The sequence below is a fragment of the Anolis sagrei genome, chromosome 4 (genome assembly GCF_037176765.1).
Source record: "Anolis sagrei isolate rAnoSag1 chromosome 4, rAnoSag1.mat, whole genome shotgun sequence".
Taxonomy (NCBI): Eukaryota; Metazoa; Chordata; class Lepidosauria; order Squamata; family Dactyloidae; genus Anolis; species Anolis sagrei.
In genome coordinates this window covers 122,550,298-122,567,694 of record NC_090024.1, presented here as the reverse complement: position 1 = coordinate 122,567,694, position 17,397 = coordinate 122,550,298, and the positions used below count along the sequence as shown (strand labels likewise).

General features: G+C 40.8%; 1 protein-coding gene across 2 annotated transcripts in view; it reads left to right on the top strand.

Moving 5' to 3' along the window:
* SMG7 (SMG7 nonsense mediated mRNA decay factor) overlaps positions 1–17,397 on the top strand; it is a 91,817-nt gene that overhangs the window by 45,294 nt on the left and 29,126 nt on the right. For both annotated transcript variants that reach the window (XM_060774496.2, XM_060774497.2), the window contains exons 11-14: positions 6,589–6,659; positions 6,986–7,046; positions 9,367–9,486; positions 11,814–12,246. In XM_060774496.2, coding sequence (XP_060630479.1) covers positions 6,589–6,659; positions 6,986–7,046; positions 9,367–9,486; positions 11,814–12,246 — 685 coding nt within the window. The remainder of the gene's footprint in view (positions 1–6,588; positions 6,660–6,985; positions 7,047–9,366; positions 9,487–11,813; positions 12,247–17,397) is intronic.

Here is a 17,397-nt window from a genome sequence, read left to right as displayed (position 1 = left end):
CTTTGACCAGTATCTGGCCACTTGGAATGCTTCTGGTGTTGCCGCAAGAAGGTCCTCCATCGTGGATGTGGCAGGGCTCAAGTTGCATTGTAGCAAGTGGTCAGTGGTTTGCTCCTCTCCGCACTCGCATGTCGAGGATTCCACTTTGTAGCCCCATTTCTGAAGGTTGGCTCTGCATCTTGTGGTGCCAGAACGCAGTCTGTTCAGCTCCTTCCAAGTCGCCCAGTCCTCTGTGTGCCCAGGGGGGAGTTTCTCATTTGGTATCAGCCATTGGTTGAGGTTCTGGGTTTGAGCCTGCCACTTTTGGACTCTCGCTTGCTGAGGTGTTTCAGCGAGTGTCTCTGTAGATCTTAGAAAACTATGTCTGGATTTAAGTCGTTGACGTGCTGGCTGATACCCAAACAAGGGATGAACTGGAGATGTCTCTGCCTTGGTCCTTTCACTATTGGCTGCTACTTCCCGGTGGATGTCAGGTGGTGCAATACCGGCTAAGTAGTGTAATTTCTCCAGTGGTGTAGGGCGCAGACACCCTGTAATACTGCGGCATGTCTCATTAAGAGCCACATCCACTGTACCTTTTTAGTGTGGTGAGATGTGTTCCACACTGGGCATGCATACTCAACAGCAGAGTAGCACAGCGCAAGGGCAGATGTCTTCACTGTATCTGGTTGTGATCCCCAGGTTGTGCCAGTCAGCTTTCGTATGATATTGTTTCTAGCACCCACTTTTTGCTTGATGTTCAGGCAGTGCTTCTTGTAGGTCAGAGCACGGTCCAGAGTGACCCCCAGGTATTTGGGTGTGCTGCAATGCTCCAGTAGGATTCCTTCCCAGGTGATCTTCAGAGCTCGGGATGCTTCTCTATTTGTGGTAAACATCGGACATCAGAATGAACGTTAATACAGTACAATGCATAGGAAGTATCTTGTTCACATTCAAATCGTGCTATAAAAGTTATGGAAGTGGCAAACCACTTTTGCTTATCTGCACCCCAGTATTATAATTCCAATTTTGCAATGATTACTGAATCAGCATGAATCGCATTGTATTTTTCAAAATGCTAGGTAAATAGCAATTATATTTGTAGCTACCTTGCAGATGAGCTGTTCTGCTACAATTTGATAGTGAAAAACAAGATTTGCCTGCTTTAGTTAAAGCATTTCTCTACCTTGCCATGGAATGTTGGTAGCATATCATGGATGTAGTATTGTGGGGGGTGGGGGTGGGCCCATCAAAACTGCTCTTCCTATTTTAAAGTTAGACCCACGACAAAAGTCATGCCATTGGTGTGGCCACCCTCGTCTCTCGTTGCTTCCAGTCTGCTGCTCTCAGATCAGAAAATGATACACACTGTCTTGTGTTTTCTCACTGTTCGGTACTGAATTGATGTTTTGGGGGCATAGCAGGATATCCCCACTAGAATCTCTCTGAAAGATGAGTGACTGGTGCAGTTCTGGGATTTAAATGTGGTTTATCACTTGATCCCCAACTGAAATAATTAGCTCTTCTGCTTTGCCTCTTTCTTGAAATTTGTTCTCCAGACCTTCTCTTTTTCAAGAAGGTTGGGACAATGTGTGTACCTTCAGTTTAGAAGGCGGTTTACATTCTAAGATCAGCATACTTTAAGCCAGTGTTTCTCAAATTGTGCTCCTCCAGGTGTTTTGGACTTCAGCTCCCAGAAATCCCAGCCAGTTTACCAGATGATAGGATTTGTGTGAGCTAAAATCCAAATCACCCGGAGAAGCAGAGTTTGAGAAACACTGCTTTAAAGCCTTTTATATTGTGGTGAAGCACAATTCACCAAAAATAAATGCCTAATGGGTTTCCATTGGGAAAGGCGTACGGCAGGGTTGTATACTCTCACCCAGCCTATTCAACTTGTATGCAGAACACATCATGCGATGTGCGGGGCTTGAGAAATGCAAGGCTGGGGTTAAAATTGCTGGAAGAAACATTAACAATCTTAGATATGCAGATGATACAACTTTGATGGCTGAAAGCGAGGAGGAGCTGAGGAGCCTTCTAATCAAGGTGAAAAAAAGAAAGTGCAAAAGTTGGGTTGCAGTTAAACATAAAAAAATATAAGAATTAAGTTCTATGTGTTCTACTTTTTCTTGTGCTTACTGAAGCACTAGTGTGGTTCATGGCTAGAAGTTAAAACTGGGCTTTGGTGACTAGATTATAACTTGTTCCAAAATTATGTGTGGCTTTACCAGCATGAGAGGTTCATCCAAAGCCCTTGGCAAAAAGAGTGTTGTGTTTTTTCTTGTCGTCAAGATAAATAAAATGTTAAAGGGAATACCATGGAATTAGTCCTTTAGCTACTGACTACAAGTTCTGAGGCATGTGATTTTCTGTATAAATGAAAATGGGAGCTTATTTCCTAATGTTTGGTGCTCTTGTACTTTGCAGCTCTCTATAACTGTGGCATCTGCTTCCAGAAGGTACCAAATCCGTCAGAAAACATTTTACAGGGATCAAAATATGTGATGAGCATATGCATTCTTTTGCTATAAAATGTATTTTTCCAAGGCCAATACTCAATACATTTTGATAATTTTGATCTGTACATAAGCTATTCCTGGCCAATAATCTGCTGCCACGTTTTTTTTAATTTGGTACCTTTTGGACACAAATTTCACAATTGTCCTGTGATCAGCTAGAATCTGTAATGATTTTGAAAACATGCCCCTCTTTTTTGAATATGCATTACTGTTCAGTATTATTTTTATTTATTTATTTACTGTATTTATATACAGCTTTTCTCACCCCTGGGGGGGACTTAAAGTGGTTTAGACAGAAATAGTGGCAACGTTCAATGCCTTACAAACATACATCAAATTACAACAAATCCCATAACAAAGTATAAAATCAAAGTTGCTCTTGGACATCCAGACATTGTCCGGGGACTTCTGTTGTAATACAGAGCAAAACCAGTTAACGTGGGCCCCATCTACATTGCCATATAATGCAGTTTGAATCTACATTATATGGCTGCTGTAGAAGTGGCCCTGGTTTTACCCTGCCATTAGCAAAAATTGGTAAATGCCCTGGGAGTTTCAATGGAAGAGCAGCCCCATAATTCAGAGCTATTGTGTATTTCAGAAGGAGTGGTTCTCATTTCAATTGCTCCACTGTCCACATGGGTGGGAATTGAAAATAATAATATAATAATAATAAATTTATTTATACTCCGCCACCATCTCCCTGATGGGGGCTCGGAGCGGCTTACATGAGGCCCAGCCCAAACCACAAATTACAACAGAGTAAAACCGAAAACGCAAACCTAAAACGCAAACAATAAACAACAACATCATATTTACATAAAACATGTGAATGCATAACAATATAACATTATAATAAGCACAAACACAGTGACAATGGGCGGGCTACATGTAATGATTGAAAGAAAAACTAATTAAAAACTCGGGCGAGATAAAAACTCACTATTCTTTTACCCGAGAGGACATCTCTGTAGGAATCTTTAAGCCAACCAGCACAACTATATGCTCTGCCTCAACCCTATCGAAATGTCCTCTCCAGCATCTCTAGGCTGTCCAGTAGAACTTTTGTCAATATTTAACCCATGGACTATTAAAATGTGCAAAAAATTAGCTACTGCTACAGGTTCTTCTCATCTGGACTTTTACAACATGTAGAAGTAAATTTCTAAAGCCAGATTTTCTCTTAATTTGAGAATTGAAATGGCTTTCAGTGCTGTTGAACAGTGTGAACACTATCAACTTGCAGATAGAGATTACTATCAATAAGACACTTCCTGTTTCAGGATGCTACATGACCTAAAGCCATATGGTCTGGCAGAAATTGCTGCCAACTCTTTAGGAGTCTGCCTCAGGCTGGGTTTCTATGCCATTCAGCCTTGAAAAGCAGTGTTCCTTCTACTTACCTATCTTGCAACACTTTTCTTCACATGTACCACATCGGTTTCTTTCTCATTAATGTAATTATCACAAACTAGCTTTAAAAATGATGGTTTTCTGTATCAGGAATTCATAGCAGGCATTCTTCCAGCCTGCTGACCTAATCCCTTTCTTTCTGAACAATGTAATAAAGTTATTTGCCTACATCAACAGTCTTCATGACTTCAGTGGTCTATGCAATAGATTTTGAGTTAGAATCTGTTCTTTATGTGATTCTAGACAACATTGGAACACCTTTAATAAATTTTTAGTATGTCGCTTGCCTGTTATGAGTCAAATAAGGATGTCAACAGATGTTGTTCCTATACTTCCCTTCTTACACATAGAAACAAAATAGCAGGCAGCACATTTTTAATTGTTTCACCCACAGTTATAAGATCCATAAAACAATGCAGTACTTCTCTTCCTTCCCTTTTTTTGGGCAGAATAGAGAAGGATGATAGTTGTGGTATAAATTGGAAAAGAACGTTGCTGCCATGGTGTTTTTTTTGCATTTAGTCTGGACCCTCTGTCATCTGGAAGAGATCTTTTGCCACAAAGGATCTAGACATGCCAATTACTTTTAATTAAAACAAACAAACAGGAAATGAAATGCTGCATATCCAAACCATTGACAATCTAAATGACTGGACAGAGCTGAGAATTCCCAGGGATTCCCCTGGACTTCCTTCTGGGCTACCCTATATTTATCTACAGTGACATGGCTGATTTTCTGGGGAATGTAATTAGCTGCCTCAGTTCAGAAAGAAAGAAAGACAGTATTCATCTATGTGTCATTCTCACTGCAGATATTGGTACAAAAGAAAGCCTAGGTGAAACAAGAAGTAGTAGTAGACTGCTACTATAAGTCTATAATAAGTGCACTGTTGTTGTTGTTACTGCTGCGCTATTTCCTTCTAGGACTGGGTTTGTTTAGCCTGCAGAAGAGAAGGTTGAGAGGAGACATGAGCCAACAATGTGATGTGGCAGCAAAAAAGCCAATGGGATTTTGGCCTGCATCAATAGGAGCATAGTGTCTAGATCTAGGGAAGTCATGCTACCCCTCTATTCCGCTTTGGTTAGACCACACCTGGAATATTGTGTCCAATTCTGGGCACCACAATTCAAGAGAGATATTGACAAGCTGGAATGTGTCCAGAGGAGGGCAACTAAAATGATCAAGAGTCTGGAGAACAAGCCCTATGAGGAGCGGCTTAAGGAGCTGGGCATGTTTAGCCTGAAGAAGAGAAGGCTGAGAGGAGATATGATAGCCATGTATAAATATGTGAGAGGAAGCCACAGGGAGGAGGGAGCAAGCTTATTTTCTGCTTCCTTGGAGACTAGGACGCAGAACAATGGCTTCAAACTACAAGAGAGGAGATTCCATCTGAACATGAGGAAGAACTTCCTGACTGTGAGAGCTGTTCAGCAGTTGAACTCTCTGCCCTGGAGTGTGGTGGAGGCTCCTTCTTTGGAAGCTTTTAAACAGAGGCTGGATGGCCATCTGACAGGGGTGACTTGAATGTAATATTCCTGCTTCTTGGCAGGGGGTTGGACTGGATGGCCCATGAGGTTTCTTCCAACTCTAGGATTTCTATGATTCTCTAATAGCCATGTTTTAATTTGTGAAAGAGTAATAATAATAATAATAATAATAATAATAATTAATAAAACTTTATTTATATCCCGCTACCATCTCCCCCAAGGGACTCGGTGCGGCTTACATGAGTCCAAGCCCGCAGTACATCAGTAAACAAAAGCAATAACAAAAATAATCAATACAATACAATTAATATAAATCACATTAACAAAAATAAACAATAAATAGTAACACACGAGCATTTAAAAACCTATGGCCAGGCCAAATGTAATAGTTTGAAATTTAAAAAATAAAATGAAAAAAAATGCTGGGCATGAACAAGGTAGGATATAACTGGTATAGGGTTTTCAAAGAGAGATGAGGGAACGCAGTCAGTCCTAAATCAGTGCTAAAGTGCATTTTGAGGGCATATTACTTAGAGTTTTCCTTATTCTGGGAAGGCACACTTAATGACAAAAGGAAGAGGGAGCAGGCTTGTTTTCTCCTGCCCTAGAGTCTAAGAACCAGAGCAATGAGTGCAAATTAGAGGAAAGGAGATTCCACCTCAACATTAGGAAGAACTTCCTGATTGTAAGAGCTGTTCAGCAGTGGAACTCTCTGCCTCAGAGTCTGGTGGAAGCTCCTTCCTTAGAGGCTTTAAACAGAGGCTGGATGGCCATCTGTCAGGGTGCTTTGATTGTGCTTTTCCTGCATGGCAGGGGTTGCACTAGGTGGCCCATGCAGTCTATTCCAGCTCTATGATTCTGTGATTCAAAGCAGCTCATGGCTCTCAAAATACATAATTAAAAACGGCAAAATATACATACTTTAATAGAATTAAATATTTCAATTATCAAAATATAACATTGGGAACACACAATGAATTGAAGCACAAAAGGAAACAGAAACTCTATTGAGAAGAAATGATGTGCAGCACCATGGGTCCTATACTCTCTTTTTCAAACACTCATATTGCTAATATATAGTTTTGAAAGAGGAATTGGAAGATTACTTAGACAGAGAATGGAGGATGTTCAGGTACATAGTCTGGCAAACTATTGCATAGACGTAAAAGTTCTTATTGCCTTGCAGCATTTGGCCTTGGCTGATTTCTCTTCTGAACAGTTTCCAGCCCCAAGAGGAAGACCTTTCCTGCCCTAATGGTAAGACTCCTTTCTTACCCGTTTGGAAGATGTGTGTGAATGAAGATTATCACTGGCAGAAGTGCATTGCCATTTTAGTTTTATACTGAGATGATATTTTATGCTGTTTTTCATTAAAATCCATTTATGTAACTTATATTTATGACATAAATCTTAATCTATGTGTTCCATTGATATAAGTTGTCAATATGCATAATTCTGGGATATAAATTAATAGAATTAGAAATTGCTTAATTCTGATTAGATCCCCATTTGGTAGTGAATTAGATTTGTTGATTAATCCAGTCTTACACAGTTATTCATCTCTTTCTTTGATTGCCTGCTAGCCACACCTCTTCCAGAGGAGTTTGAGTTGCAGGGATTCCTAGCTTTGAGACCTTCCTTCAGGTGAGTGATTATTGGTTTCAACAACTAATTTAGTCCATGATGATTTTGAATGATGTCATCACAAAGACTATGTCTTGCCATCTCCTTCAATACTTCTGTTGTGTTACTTTCTTTTTCTTTATCATTCCTCTTAAAACTTTTATGATCGTAGTTTGAATTATAGAATCATAGATATTCTCAGCCTCATATCTACTTTAATATTTTTAAATATAAATTTTAGAGATATTTAAAAGAAAGCTGCTATGCAGTAATGTGATAAATATCTTAGGCAACATTTTTGTTTTATTAGCTTAATTCTATGTTAATGTTTGTACATTTTTATGTTTTACATTGTATCGTATTAGTTTTATTGTGAGCCATTTGGAGTCTCTTTTTTTAGGTTTTTTTTTTGTGGGGGAGGCTTTTTCAGATAGTACTTTGCCTCTGAAATTACGGACACTCTACCTTGTTCTGTGTTCAGTTGTGCAATGCCAAACACATCCTTTTTTTGAATATATGCAAAACTTTCCAGACTCCTTGAGAAGTCAGAGGCTCACTCCTGGGCTGTCCTTCGGTAGAACCCAAGGACAGGATGTTATCTTCCACTACTGTTCGCAGCATAATTACATGGAAATTGGAATGGAAGCTCCTTGCAGTGCTATTGTTTTAGTCTATAGTTTTTTTTTGTCTGTGTACATGAATGTAAGGAACAGTCCATACCCCAGTTGGCTTATAGTTTGAAAGTAGGCACATGGTTTTGTATTTTGTTCCTATACAAATCTATATAAATAAAAATGTAATGTTCGTTTGTGGGATTAACAGAACTCGAAAACCACTGGGGGAATTGACACCAAATTTGGACACGATACACCTAACAACCCAATGTATGTCATTCACTCATAGAAACACAGAAAAACACAGTAGAAGGGACTTAAAAAGCCCCCAAAAGCTAAATGACAATACAGAAAAAAGGAAGAAAGAGGAGGGAAGGGGAGAAAAGAAAGAAAGAAACAAACAAAGAAACAAACAAAGAAAGAGGGAGGGAAGGAAAGAAAGAAGGAAAGGGAGAGGGAAGCATAGAGGCAAAAAGAAAAGGAAGGAAAGAGGTAGAGAAGGAAGAAAGGAAAGAAAGGAAGGAAGGAAAAGAAAAAGGGGGAAGGAAGGAAAGTTAGAGAAGGAAGGAAGGAGAGAAGGAAAGAAAAAAGGGAAAGAAGGAAGGAAAGAGGGAGCGAAGGAAGGGGGGAAGATGTAGAGAAAGAGGGAGGAAAGGAAAGAAGGAAAGAGAGAAGGAAGAAAAGAGAGCAGAAGAGAAATAAAAAGTGGGAAGGAAGGTAATAGAGAAGGAAGAAAGAAGAGAAGAAAAGACGGGAAGGAAGGAAAGAGGGAGTGAAGGAAGGAGTGAAAGAGGGAAGGTTGGCCACAGCAATGCGTGGCAGGTACCGCTAGTATATTGTATGGACATTTATCTGTGTACTAGCTCTCCCCTGCCATGCGTTGCTTTGGCCCAGTCTGATGATCTGGAAAACTAAGTAACGAGAAAGTGTTGGTTTCTAATATGTAATTTCTTTATGCTTGTGGGTAAACAGTATTTGATTACGTTTTCTTGCCCTGGTGAAGGGAGTTGGACCGGATGGCGTTAAGTATTGGACATAGAGGTTCTGTGTGGGAAGTTTGCCCCAATTCTATTGTTCGTGAGTTTCAGAATGCTCTTTGATTGTAGGTGAACTATAAATCCCAGTAACTACAACTCCCAAACGTCATGGTCTATTTCCCCCAAGTTCCATCTGTGTTCCTAGTTGGACATATGGAATATTCGTGCCAAGTTTGGTCCAGATCCATCATTGTTTGAGTCCACAGTGCTCTCTGGATGTATGTGTACTACAACTCCCAAATTCAAGGTCAATGCCTACTAAACCCTTCCAGAATTTTCTGTTGGTCGTGGGAATTCTGTGTTCCACGTTTGGTTCCATTCCATCATGGGTGGAGTTCAGAATGCTCTTTGATTGTAGGTTAATTATAAATCGCAGCAACTACAACTCCCAATTTTTTTTAGTGATGGTCAGTCCTTGGGTTAGTAGGTATATTGTGTCCAAATTTGGTGTCAATTCGTCCAGTGGTTTTTGAGTTATGTTAATCCCACAAATGAACATTACATTTTTATTTATATAGAATACTACAGGAAAATCATCTTAAAATAGCTTTCTAATTTTGTATATATAAAAACATACTAAAAAGGCTTTTACAAAGATTAACTGTATGAACTTCTACTGCCTCATGTATATGTCTAATTTATAGCTCAATCTCTGTTTAGCTCTCTGTCTCTGTTTATTTCAATGTGTAGGAACTTAGATTTCTCCAAAGGCCATCAGGGAATTACTGGGGACAAAGAAGGGCAACATCGACGTATACGGCAACAGCGCCTGATCTTCACTGGCAAATGGATTGCCGACAACCAGCCCAGGTATATGCACGACTGCTGGTTTCATGCGTTACCCTTCTCCATATGATATTTCCTTTTGTCATTCAGTGTTGAGCAGGTGTTGAACATTTTTAGAGACATTTAATGGAAAGCTTCTATGCAGTAATGTGATAAAATATGTTAGGCAGCATTTTTATTTGTCACAGATGTGACATATATTTATAATCTGATGGAAACCAAATTGACAAAACATTTGCTCAGATTATCGTTCATGGCAGCACATTTCTCTGGTTTAGTCCAAAAGGAAGACTGTGCCTATATGGTAAACCTTCAATGTGTACACACATTTTATATTTTGTTTTTAACATGGAAATCAAATGGAGTACAGTATGGGCAACATGGTCAATGCTAAATGTTATGATAAGCGATTAAATGCTATATATAACACTGTATAAGTCAGTATGTGAGAGAGTACTAGTTATACTAGGCAATCACTAAAATTTCTATAATAAAGTAATACGATTTTAAAAGGATGTGGGCAGCTTTTTCAACATTTAAGGCAGTATTGATTGATTTAGTAGGGCTATACTTTACATTGGTTCTTTTAAGCTAGTATCAGCAACTTAATTTGAACATTTTCAAGTATGTGAAGGAAGCAGACATGAATAAACAGAGTTACTACCTGCGAAGTGTGGCCTGTGCTCCTTTCTTGGTAAAAATTGTTTCCACTGTGGTCATCTCTGGCTTGGCCTCACTTTCAGATCCACAGAAATGACCACCACAGAAAGATGGAGTAGCTATGGGGAGCCCTCTCAGCCCAGTCATAGCTAATTTCTACATGGAACACTTTGAAAAACAAGCCCTGGAAACAGCAACAAAAAAAGTCCACTATATGGTTCAGATATGTGGATGACACTTTCAACATTTGGAGCCACAGAGAAGAAGAACTAAACAGGTTCCTGGACCATCTTAACAGCATCCACCCAAACATCCAGTTCACCATGGAAAAAGAAAATGAAGGAAGACTGCCTTTTCTAGATGTCCTAGTCATCCCCAAACCAGATCAACAGTTGGGTCACACTGTTTACAGAAAATCCACACTCACAGATAGATATCTTCATAAAAACTCCAACCATCACCCTAGTAAAAAAAGAAGCACAATTAAAGCCTTGGCAGACCGTGCAAAAAGAATCTGCGAACCCCATCTCCTCCAAGATGAACTAAGCCACCTAAACTGGGCTCTATAGGCCAGTGGATACTCCACCTCAGACATCAGAAGAGCTGCAAGACTGAGAACAAGCCACGAGAGTAAAGACAAAGATCCACCCAGAGGAAAAGTGTTCTTGCCATACATCAAGGGAACCACTGACCGCAAAGGGGAAGCTGATGAGGAAACACAACATACAAACTATCCAACAAATGCTACATTCAGCAAAGGACAAGAGGGATCCTCTCACTTCTGCAGGAGTCTACCGTATACCATGCAGCTGTGGACAAGTCTACATAGGGACCACCAAACGCAGCATTACCCAAACACGAATCAAGGAACATGAAAGGCACTGCAGACTACTTCAACCAGAGAAGTCAGCCATAGCAGAGCACCTGATGAACCAAACTGGACACAGCATAATATTTGAGAACACAGAAATGCTGGAGCACTCCAACAACCACCATGTCAGACTACACAGAGAAGCCATTGAAATACACAAGCATGTGAACAATTTCAACAGAAAGGAGTAAAAAACCATGAAAATGAACAAAATCTGGCTACCAATATTTAAAAAAAAACTCTAAAATTACAACAGCAAAACAACAGAGAGGAAACAATCAGGGACATCTAATCACCTCTCAACAAAAGATTGCCCCAGGCACTGCAAGGCCATCAAATGCTAATCAAGGTGCTCAGTTGAAACAATTACACCTAGCTCCAGCAGACAAGAGTTCTTTGTCTCACCCTGGTCATTCCACAGATATATATACCCATTTTCCTAGTTCCAACAGACCTCACTACCTCTGAGGATGCTTGCCATAGATGCAGGCGAAATGTCAGAAGAGAATGCCTCTAGAACATGGCCATATAGCCCGAAAAAAAATACAACAACCCACTGACCACCACAGACCTACATGTTTGATTTCCCTGTATCTTGTCCCCACCCTGCTTCATTTTTCTCTTTGTGTTATTTTTTTTAGGAATGTGAGACTCAGGACTAGGACTGGTTTATTTTCATTGATGTATCATTTGATTTTAAAGCTATAAAGCATAGTATGGTTGCATTAAATAATAGCTGAATGTTCCTTTCTGGTTTTGATTGATCCTGATAATTTGATCAGTAATATGAGATGATTTCCTTTTTGTCTTTCTCATAAAGGCTCATCCAGTGTGAAAACGAGATTGGGAAGCTCCTATTTTTGACAGAGATCCCAGAATTGCTGCTTGAGGAACATAGTGAAGCCAAACAGAGTCATGTTTTGCACGAAGCGTCAGAACCACAGTTTGTGGATGGAAGCCCAGGACTTAAATCAGTGTTGTCGACAGGTCGAAACCTGAGCAACAGCTGTGACTCCGGAGATAAGCCAATGGTGACATTCAAAGAGAACATTAAACCACGAGAAGTAAACAGAGAGCCAAGCCGAAGCTATCTCAATAAGGAAGTGGGTAGGGAAAGGAGAGACTATAACAAAGGAATAACAGCCAATAAAAATGATGGGAAGAAGGACAACAACAACAAGAGAAAGAATGAAATCAAGAAATGTGGCATGGAAAAGATGCAGGAAGCAGGGAAGCAAAATGTAGCAGTGCAGGTAAGGCTTTGTAATACATTATCTAAAAAAGGGGTGTCGAACTTACTTTCATTGAAGGCTTCATCAGCCTTATGGTTGCCTTCAGATGGCTGTTGGATCTGTGGACCGAGCATCCATGGATACGGAGACTCAATTATGTTTTTTCATCATAGTGGTGCTCTTTAGTTTTACCCAGTTTCGATCCCCAGTTATTACTGAATAACAGCTCAAATTATCCGTATATACGTGAGTATAAGCCGACCTGAATATAAGCCGAGGGACCTAATTTTACCACAAAAAACTGGAAAAAACGTATTTACTCGAGTATAAGCCAAGGGTGAGAAATGTAGCTGCTACTGGTAATCGTCAGTAGGTTAAATGTTTTTGAGTATTTACACAAAACTGTAATTTAAGATAAGACAGCCCAACTCTGATTCAACCATTATTCTAACCTCCTTCAATGTAAATGTGCTTACCTATTACCTATAATGATAGAATAATGATAGGAGCCCCCGGTGGCACAGTGGGTGCCGGCAGGACTGAAGACCGACAGGTCGCAGGTTCAAATCCCGGGAGAGGCGGATGAGCTCCCTCTATTAGCTCCAGCTCCTCATGCGGGGACATGAGAGAAGCCTCCCACAAGGATGATAAAAACATCAAATCATCCAGGCATCCCCTGGGCAACGTCCTTGCAGACAGCCAATTCTCTCACACCAGGAGTCACTCCTGACACGACAAAAATAAATAAATCATGTCTCTCACAGCCTTCTCTTCTTTAGGCTAAACATGCCCAGCTCCTTAAGCCGCTCCTCATAGGGCTTGTTCTCCAGACCCTTGATCATTTTAGTCGCCCTCCTCTGGACACATTCCAGCTTGTCAATATCTCTCTTCAATTGTGGTGCCCAGAATTGGACACAATATTCCAGGTGTGGTCTAACCAAAGCGGAATAGAGGGGTAGCATGACTTCCCTAGATCTAGACACTTTGCTCCTATTGATGCAGGCCAAAATCCCATTGGCTTTTTTTGCCGCCACATTACATTGTTGGCTCATGTTTAACTTGTTGTCCACGAGGACTCCAAGATCTTTTTCACACGTACTGCTCTCGAGCCAGGCATTGTCCCCCATTCTGTATCTTTGCATTTCATTTTTCCTGCCAAAGTGGAGTATCCTGCATTTGTCCCTGTTGAACTTCATTTTGTGAGTTTTGGCCCATCTCTCTAACCTGTCAAGATTTATGTGGAATGTTTTTATATTGTGTAAATGCTATTTTAAATTGTAAGTCGCTCGGAGCACATTGGTGGAGAGCGACTAAGAAATAAAGTGAAGATCATTTTGAATCCTGCTCCTGTCCTCTGGAGTATTGGTTATCCCTCCCAATTTGGTGTCATCTGCAAACTTGATGATCATGCCTTCTAACCCTTCATCTTAGTCATTAATTTACCTATATCCCTCCCTCCTCAGCACCAAACTGGGCTATTGAAGCTTGTTCAAATGGGGATAGAAGTAGACACATGGAAATTAAGCAGGCTTGTAAATAGTCCCATGACAGCTCATATGAAGCAGCAATTAATTATCTCCAAGCAGGGTGGTGAATTTGATCAGGTTCTAGCCATTGGTGGGATGTTTATATGGGCCATGATTGTCTTGCTTTGTGAATTGACTTGCAGGGCTGGAGCTCACAAATACTTCTTAGTTAATGTACTGTCGAAGGCTTTCATGGCCGGAATCACTCAGTTCTTGTGGGTTTTTTCGGGCTATATGGCCATATTCTAGAGGCATTTCTCCTGACGTTTTGCCTTCATCTATGGCAGGCATCCTCAGAGGTGACCTCACCTCTGAGGATGCCTGCCATAGATGCAGGCGAAACGTCAGGAGAAATGCCTCCAGAACATGGCCATATAGCCTGAAAAAACCCACAAGAACTGACTTCTTAGTTAGTTTGTGAACTGTATGGAGATTACAAGTAGGTCAGTGTGTTATTAAAATGGAGTATACTGTCTATATATATTTTTTATACTTTGTTTTGCAAGACTTGGGCAAGCTGATTTCAATGGGAAACTAAGTATACTTTTTTTTACAAAATAGATATGCTTCTGGGGATCACTTTTTAACGGGCAAAAAGAATAGGACTAAATTCATGCACTACAAAAAGGATGAGCGGTTCAATATATTTCAGCAACTAATTTTTTCAAAACTAACAATATACAGGCAGTCCACGAATTACAAACATCAGCCTTCTAAATGACTCATAGTTAAGAATTGGGGTGAGACAACAGGAAGTTGACCATAGGGAAGGCTGAGCAAAGAAAGATAGATGCTTTTGAACTATGGTGTTGGAGGAAAGTGCTGAGAGTGCCTTGGACAGCGAGAAGATCCAACCAGTCCATACTTCAAGAAATAAAGCCTGACTGCTCATTGGAGGGAAGGATAGTAGAGGCCAAGATGAAGTACTTTGGCCACATCATGAGAAGAAAGGAAAGTTTAGAGAAGACAATTATGCTGGGGAAAATGGAAGGAAAAAGAAAGAGGGGCCAAACAAGGGCAAGATGGATGGATGGTATCCTTGAAGTGACTGGAATGACCTTGAAGGAGCTGGGGGTGGTGACGACCGACAGGGAGCTCTGGCGTGGACTGCTCCATGAAGTCACAGAGAGTCAGAAACGACTGAACGAACGAACAACAACAGGAAGTGAGAAAAATCTAGCCCTCGGAAGGGAAATACACTCCTGAAATAGTTCTCATGGGGAAAAGGTGGCCCAGTTGAAGCTTTATCACCAATCCTTGTTTCCACAACAAGTCAATTTTTTTCAAAATGCATTTCTCACAGGAACAGAAAGTGACGTGAAATGTTCTGAACAGGGGCACAGACAGCAAAACAAGCTGTCCAAAGCTAAAGTATGTATATTTTTGTCTGGAATTACACTTAAAATGTACCTGTTCTGACTTGCAGACAAATTTAACTTCAGAACAAACCCATAGAACCTATCTTGTTTGTAACTTGGAGGCTGCCTGTACACATATAAAATAAAACTGGGTCAGGTACACTTTGCATAAAAAATAAGTGTTTTCAGCATTTTAGAGACCTATCAACATCCTTTCAAAATTCATCCAGGGAATGACTGTTTTTTTCACAAGCTTCCCCTTTTTTAAAGATTGATCTTTACTTTGTTAATAAATAAGCTGGTGAGACAAGCTTATTTGCGTTCTCCTTTTCTCATTTCTTGCTGTCGTGCATGCTCAATAAGGTATTCTGGGGGCATCCTCTGTTTGGCTGGGCCAAATGTAATAGTTTAAAAATTAAAAAATAAACGCTAGGCATGAACAAAGTAGGATATATCTGGTATAGGGTTTTAAAGGAGAGATGAGGAAGTGCAGTCAATCCTAAACCAGTAGTAAAGTGCATTCTGAGGACATATTGCTGGGAATTTTCCTTATTCTGGGAAGGCCCACTGGAACAGCCATGTTTTCAGGCTCCTAAAGACTGCCAGAGATGGGGCATGCCTGATGTCTTTGGGAAATGAGTTCCAAAGTCTCGATGGAGGGAGAGGGCCACCACCGAGAAGGCCCTCTCCCTTGACCTCAATAATTGCGCCTGCAAAGGTCAGTATTATTATTATAACTTTATTTGTACCCCGTTAGCATCTCCCGAAGGACTCGATGCGGCTTACATAGGCCAAGGCCTCAAAACACAATACAACAATACAATACCTAAAGCAAATTAAAAACAGTTAAGCAGAATAAACAACAAACAATAAACAATACATCGAGACACTATAAAACTGGGCCGGGCCATAGTAATGGGTACAAAATTAAAAGTGCTGATGTGGCAGGAAGTATGTAGGATTATAAGTAAGTGCAGTGTGCAGTGTGCAGTAATCTTAGTTCTACTAAAGTGCTTCTAGGACTTGGTATTGGAGGTTCCTAATCTGAGAAGGCACATCGGAAAAAGCCAGGTCTTCAAGTTCTTTCTGAAGACTGCCAGTGTAGGGGCCTGTCTAAGATCTCTTGGGAGGGCGTTCCAGAGTCGGGGGGCCACCACAGAGAAGGCCCTGTCTCGAGTCCCCACCAAGCGCGCTTGCGACGCGGGCGGGATCACGAGCAGGGCCTCTCCAGATGAATGAAGTGAGCGCGTGGGTTCGTAGACGGAGATGCGGTCACGCAGGTAGGGTGGTCCCAAACCGTTCAGGGCTTTGTAGGTAAGCACCTACACCTTAAATTGGGCTCGGAAAATAAACGGCAGCCAGTGGAGCTCCTTGAACAGGAGAGTTGACATCTCTCTGTAAGGAGCCCCGGTTAACATCCTGGCTGCTGCCCGTTGGACTGAGATAAAGAGAGATCCACAAAGAACTGCATTGAACAATGTTGATCATAAGCAATTTACTTATAATGCACTGCCTCACTCTAGAAAAGTGGTCCTCACCATTTTAGGTAGTTTAATTAAAATCTGTGATATGCAGTACCATCTTGAGCCACTGAGTGCCAGATCTTCCCTTCTAAGAGGAAACTGCAAGCGTCGTTTCCAGAGATTTGCTAGATAGTCCCATGTAGTTATTTATTCTCCAGAGTCTCTGAACTCTTTGAGCAGGATTTCTTTTAAAGAGTGGGCTGACAGCATTAGTTAAAATGAAGATATTACCAAAACTAATTTCAGACTTAGGATGACCCTAAGTGAGGGCCGGGTAAATGACCTTGGAGGGCCATATCCGGGCCCCGGGCCTTAGTTTGAGGACCCCTGGTATATAATATGACGTACTCTTCTGTCTAAGATGTTGTAAAAAGAGGGAAGAATGTATGCTTATACATTTTGTATGATAAATTTATAAATAAAATTAAAAAAATAAGAGTGGGCTGCTGCCTTCTGAACGAAGGAGGGAGAGGAAGCAGAGAGAAGCCCTGAATCAAGAATTGATGTAGAAGAGGGAGGGCAACTGAAATAATACTGGGGAATGTATTGTCAAAGGCTTTCATGGCTGGAATCACTAGGTTCTTGTAGGTTTTTTCAGGCTATAGGGCCATGTTCTAGAGGCATTTCTCCTGACGTTTCGCCTGCATCTATGGCAAGCATCCTCAGAGGTAGTGAGGATGCTTGCCATAGATGCAGGCGAAACGTCAGGAGAAATGCCTCTAGAACATGGCCCTATAGCCCGAAAAAACCTACAAGAACCTAATA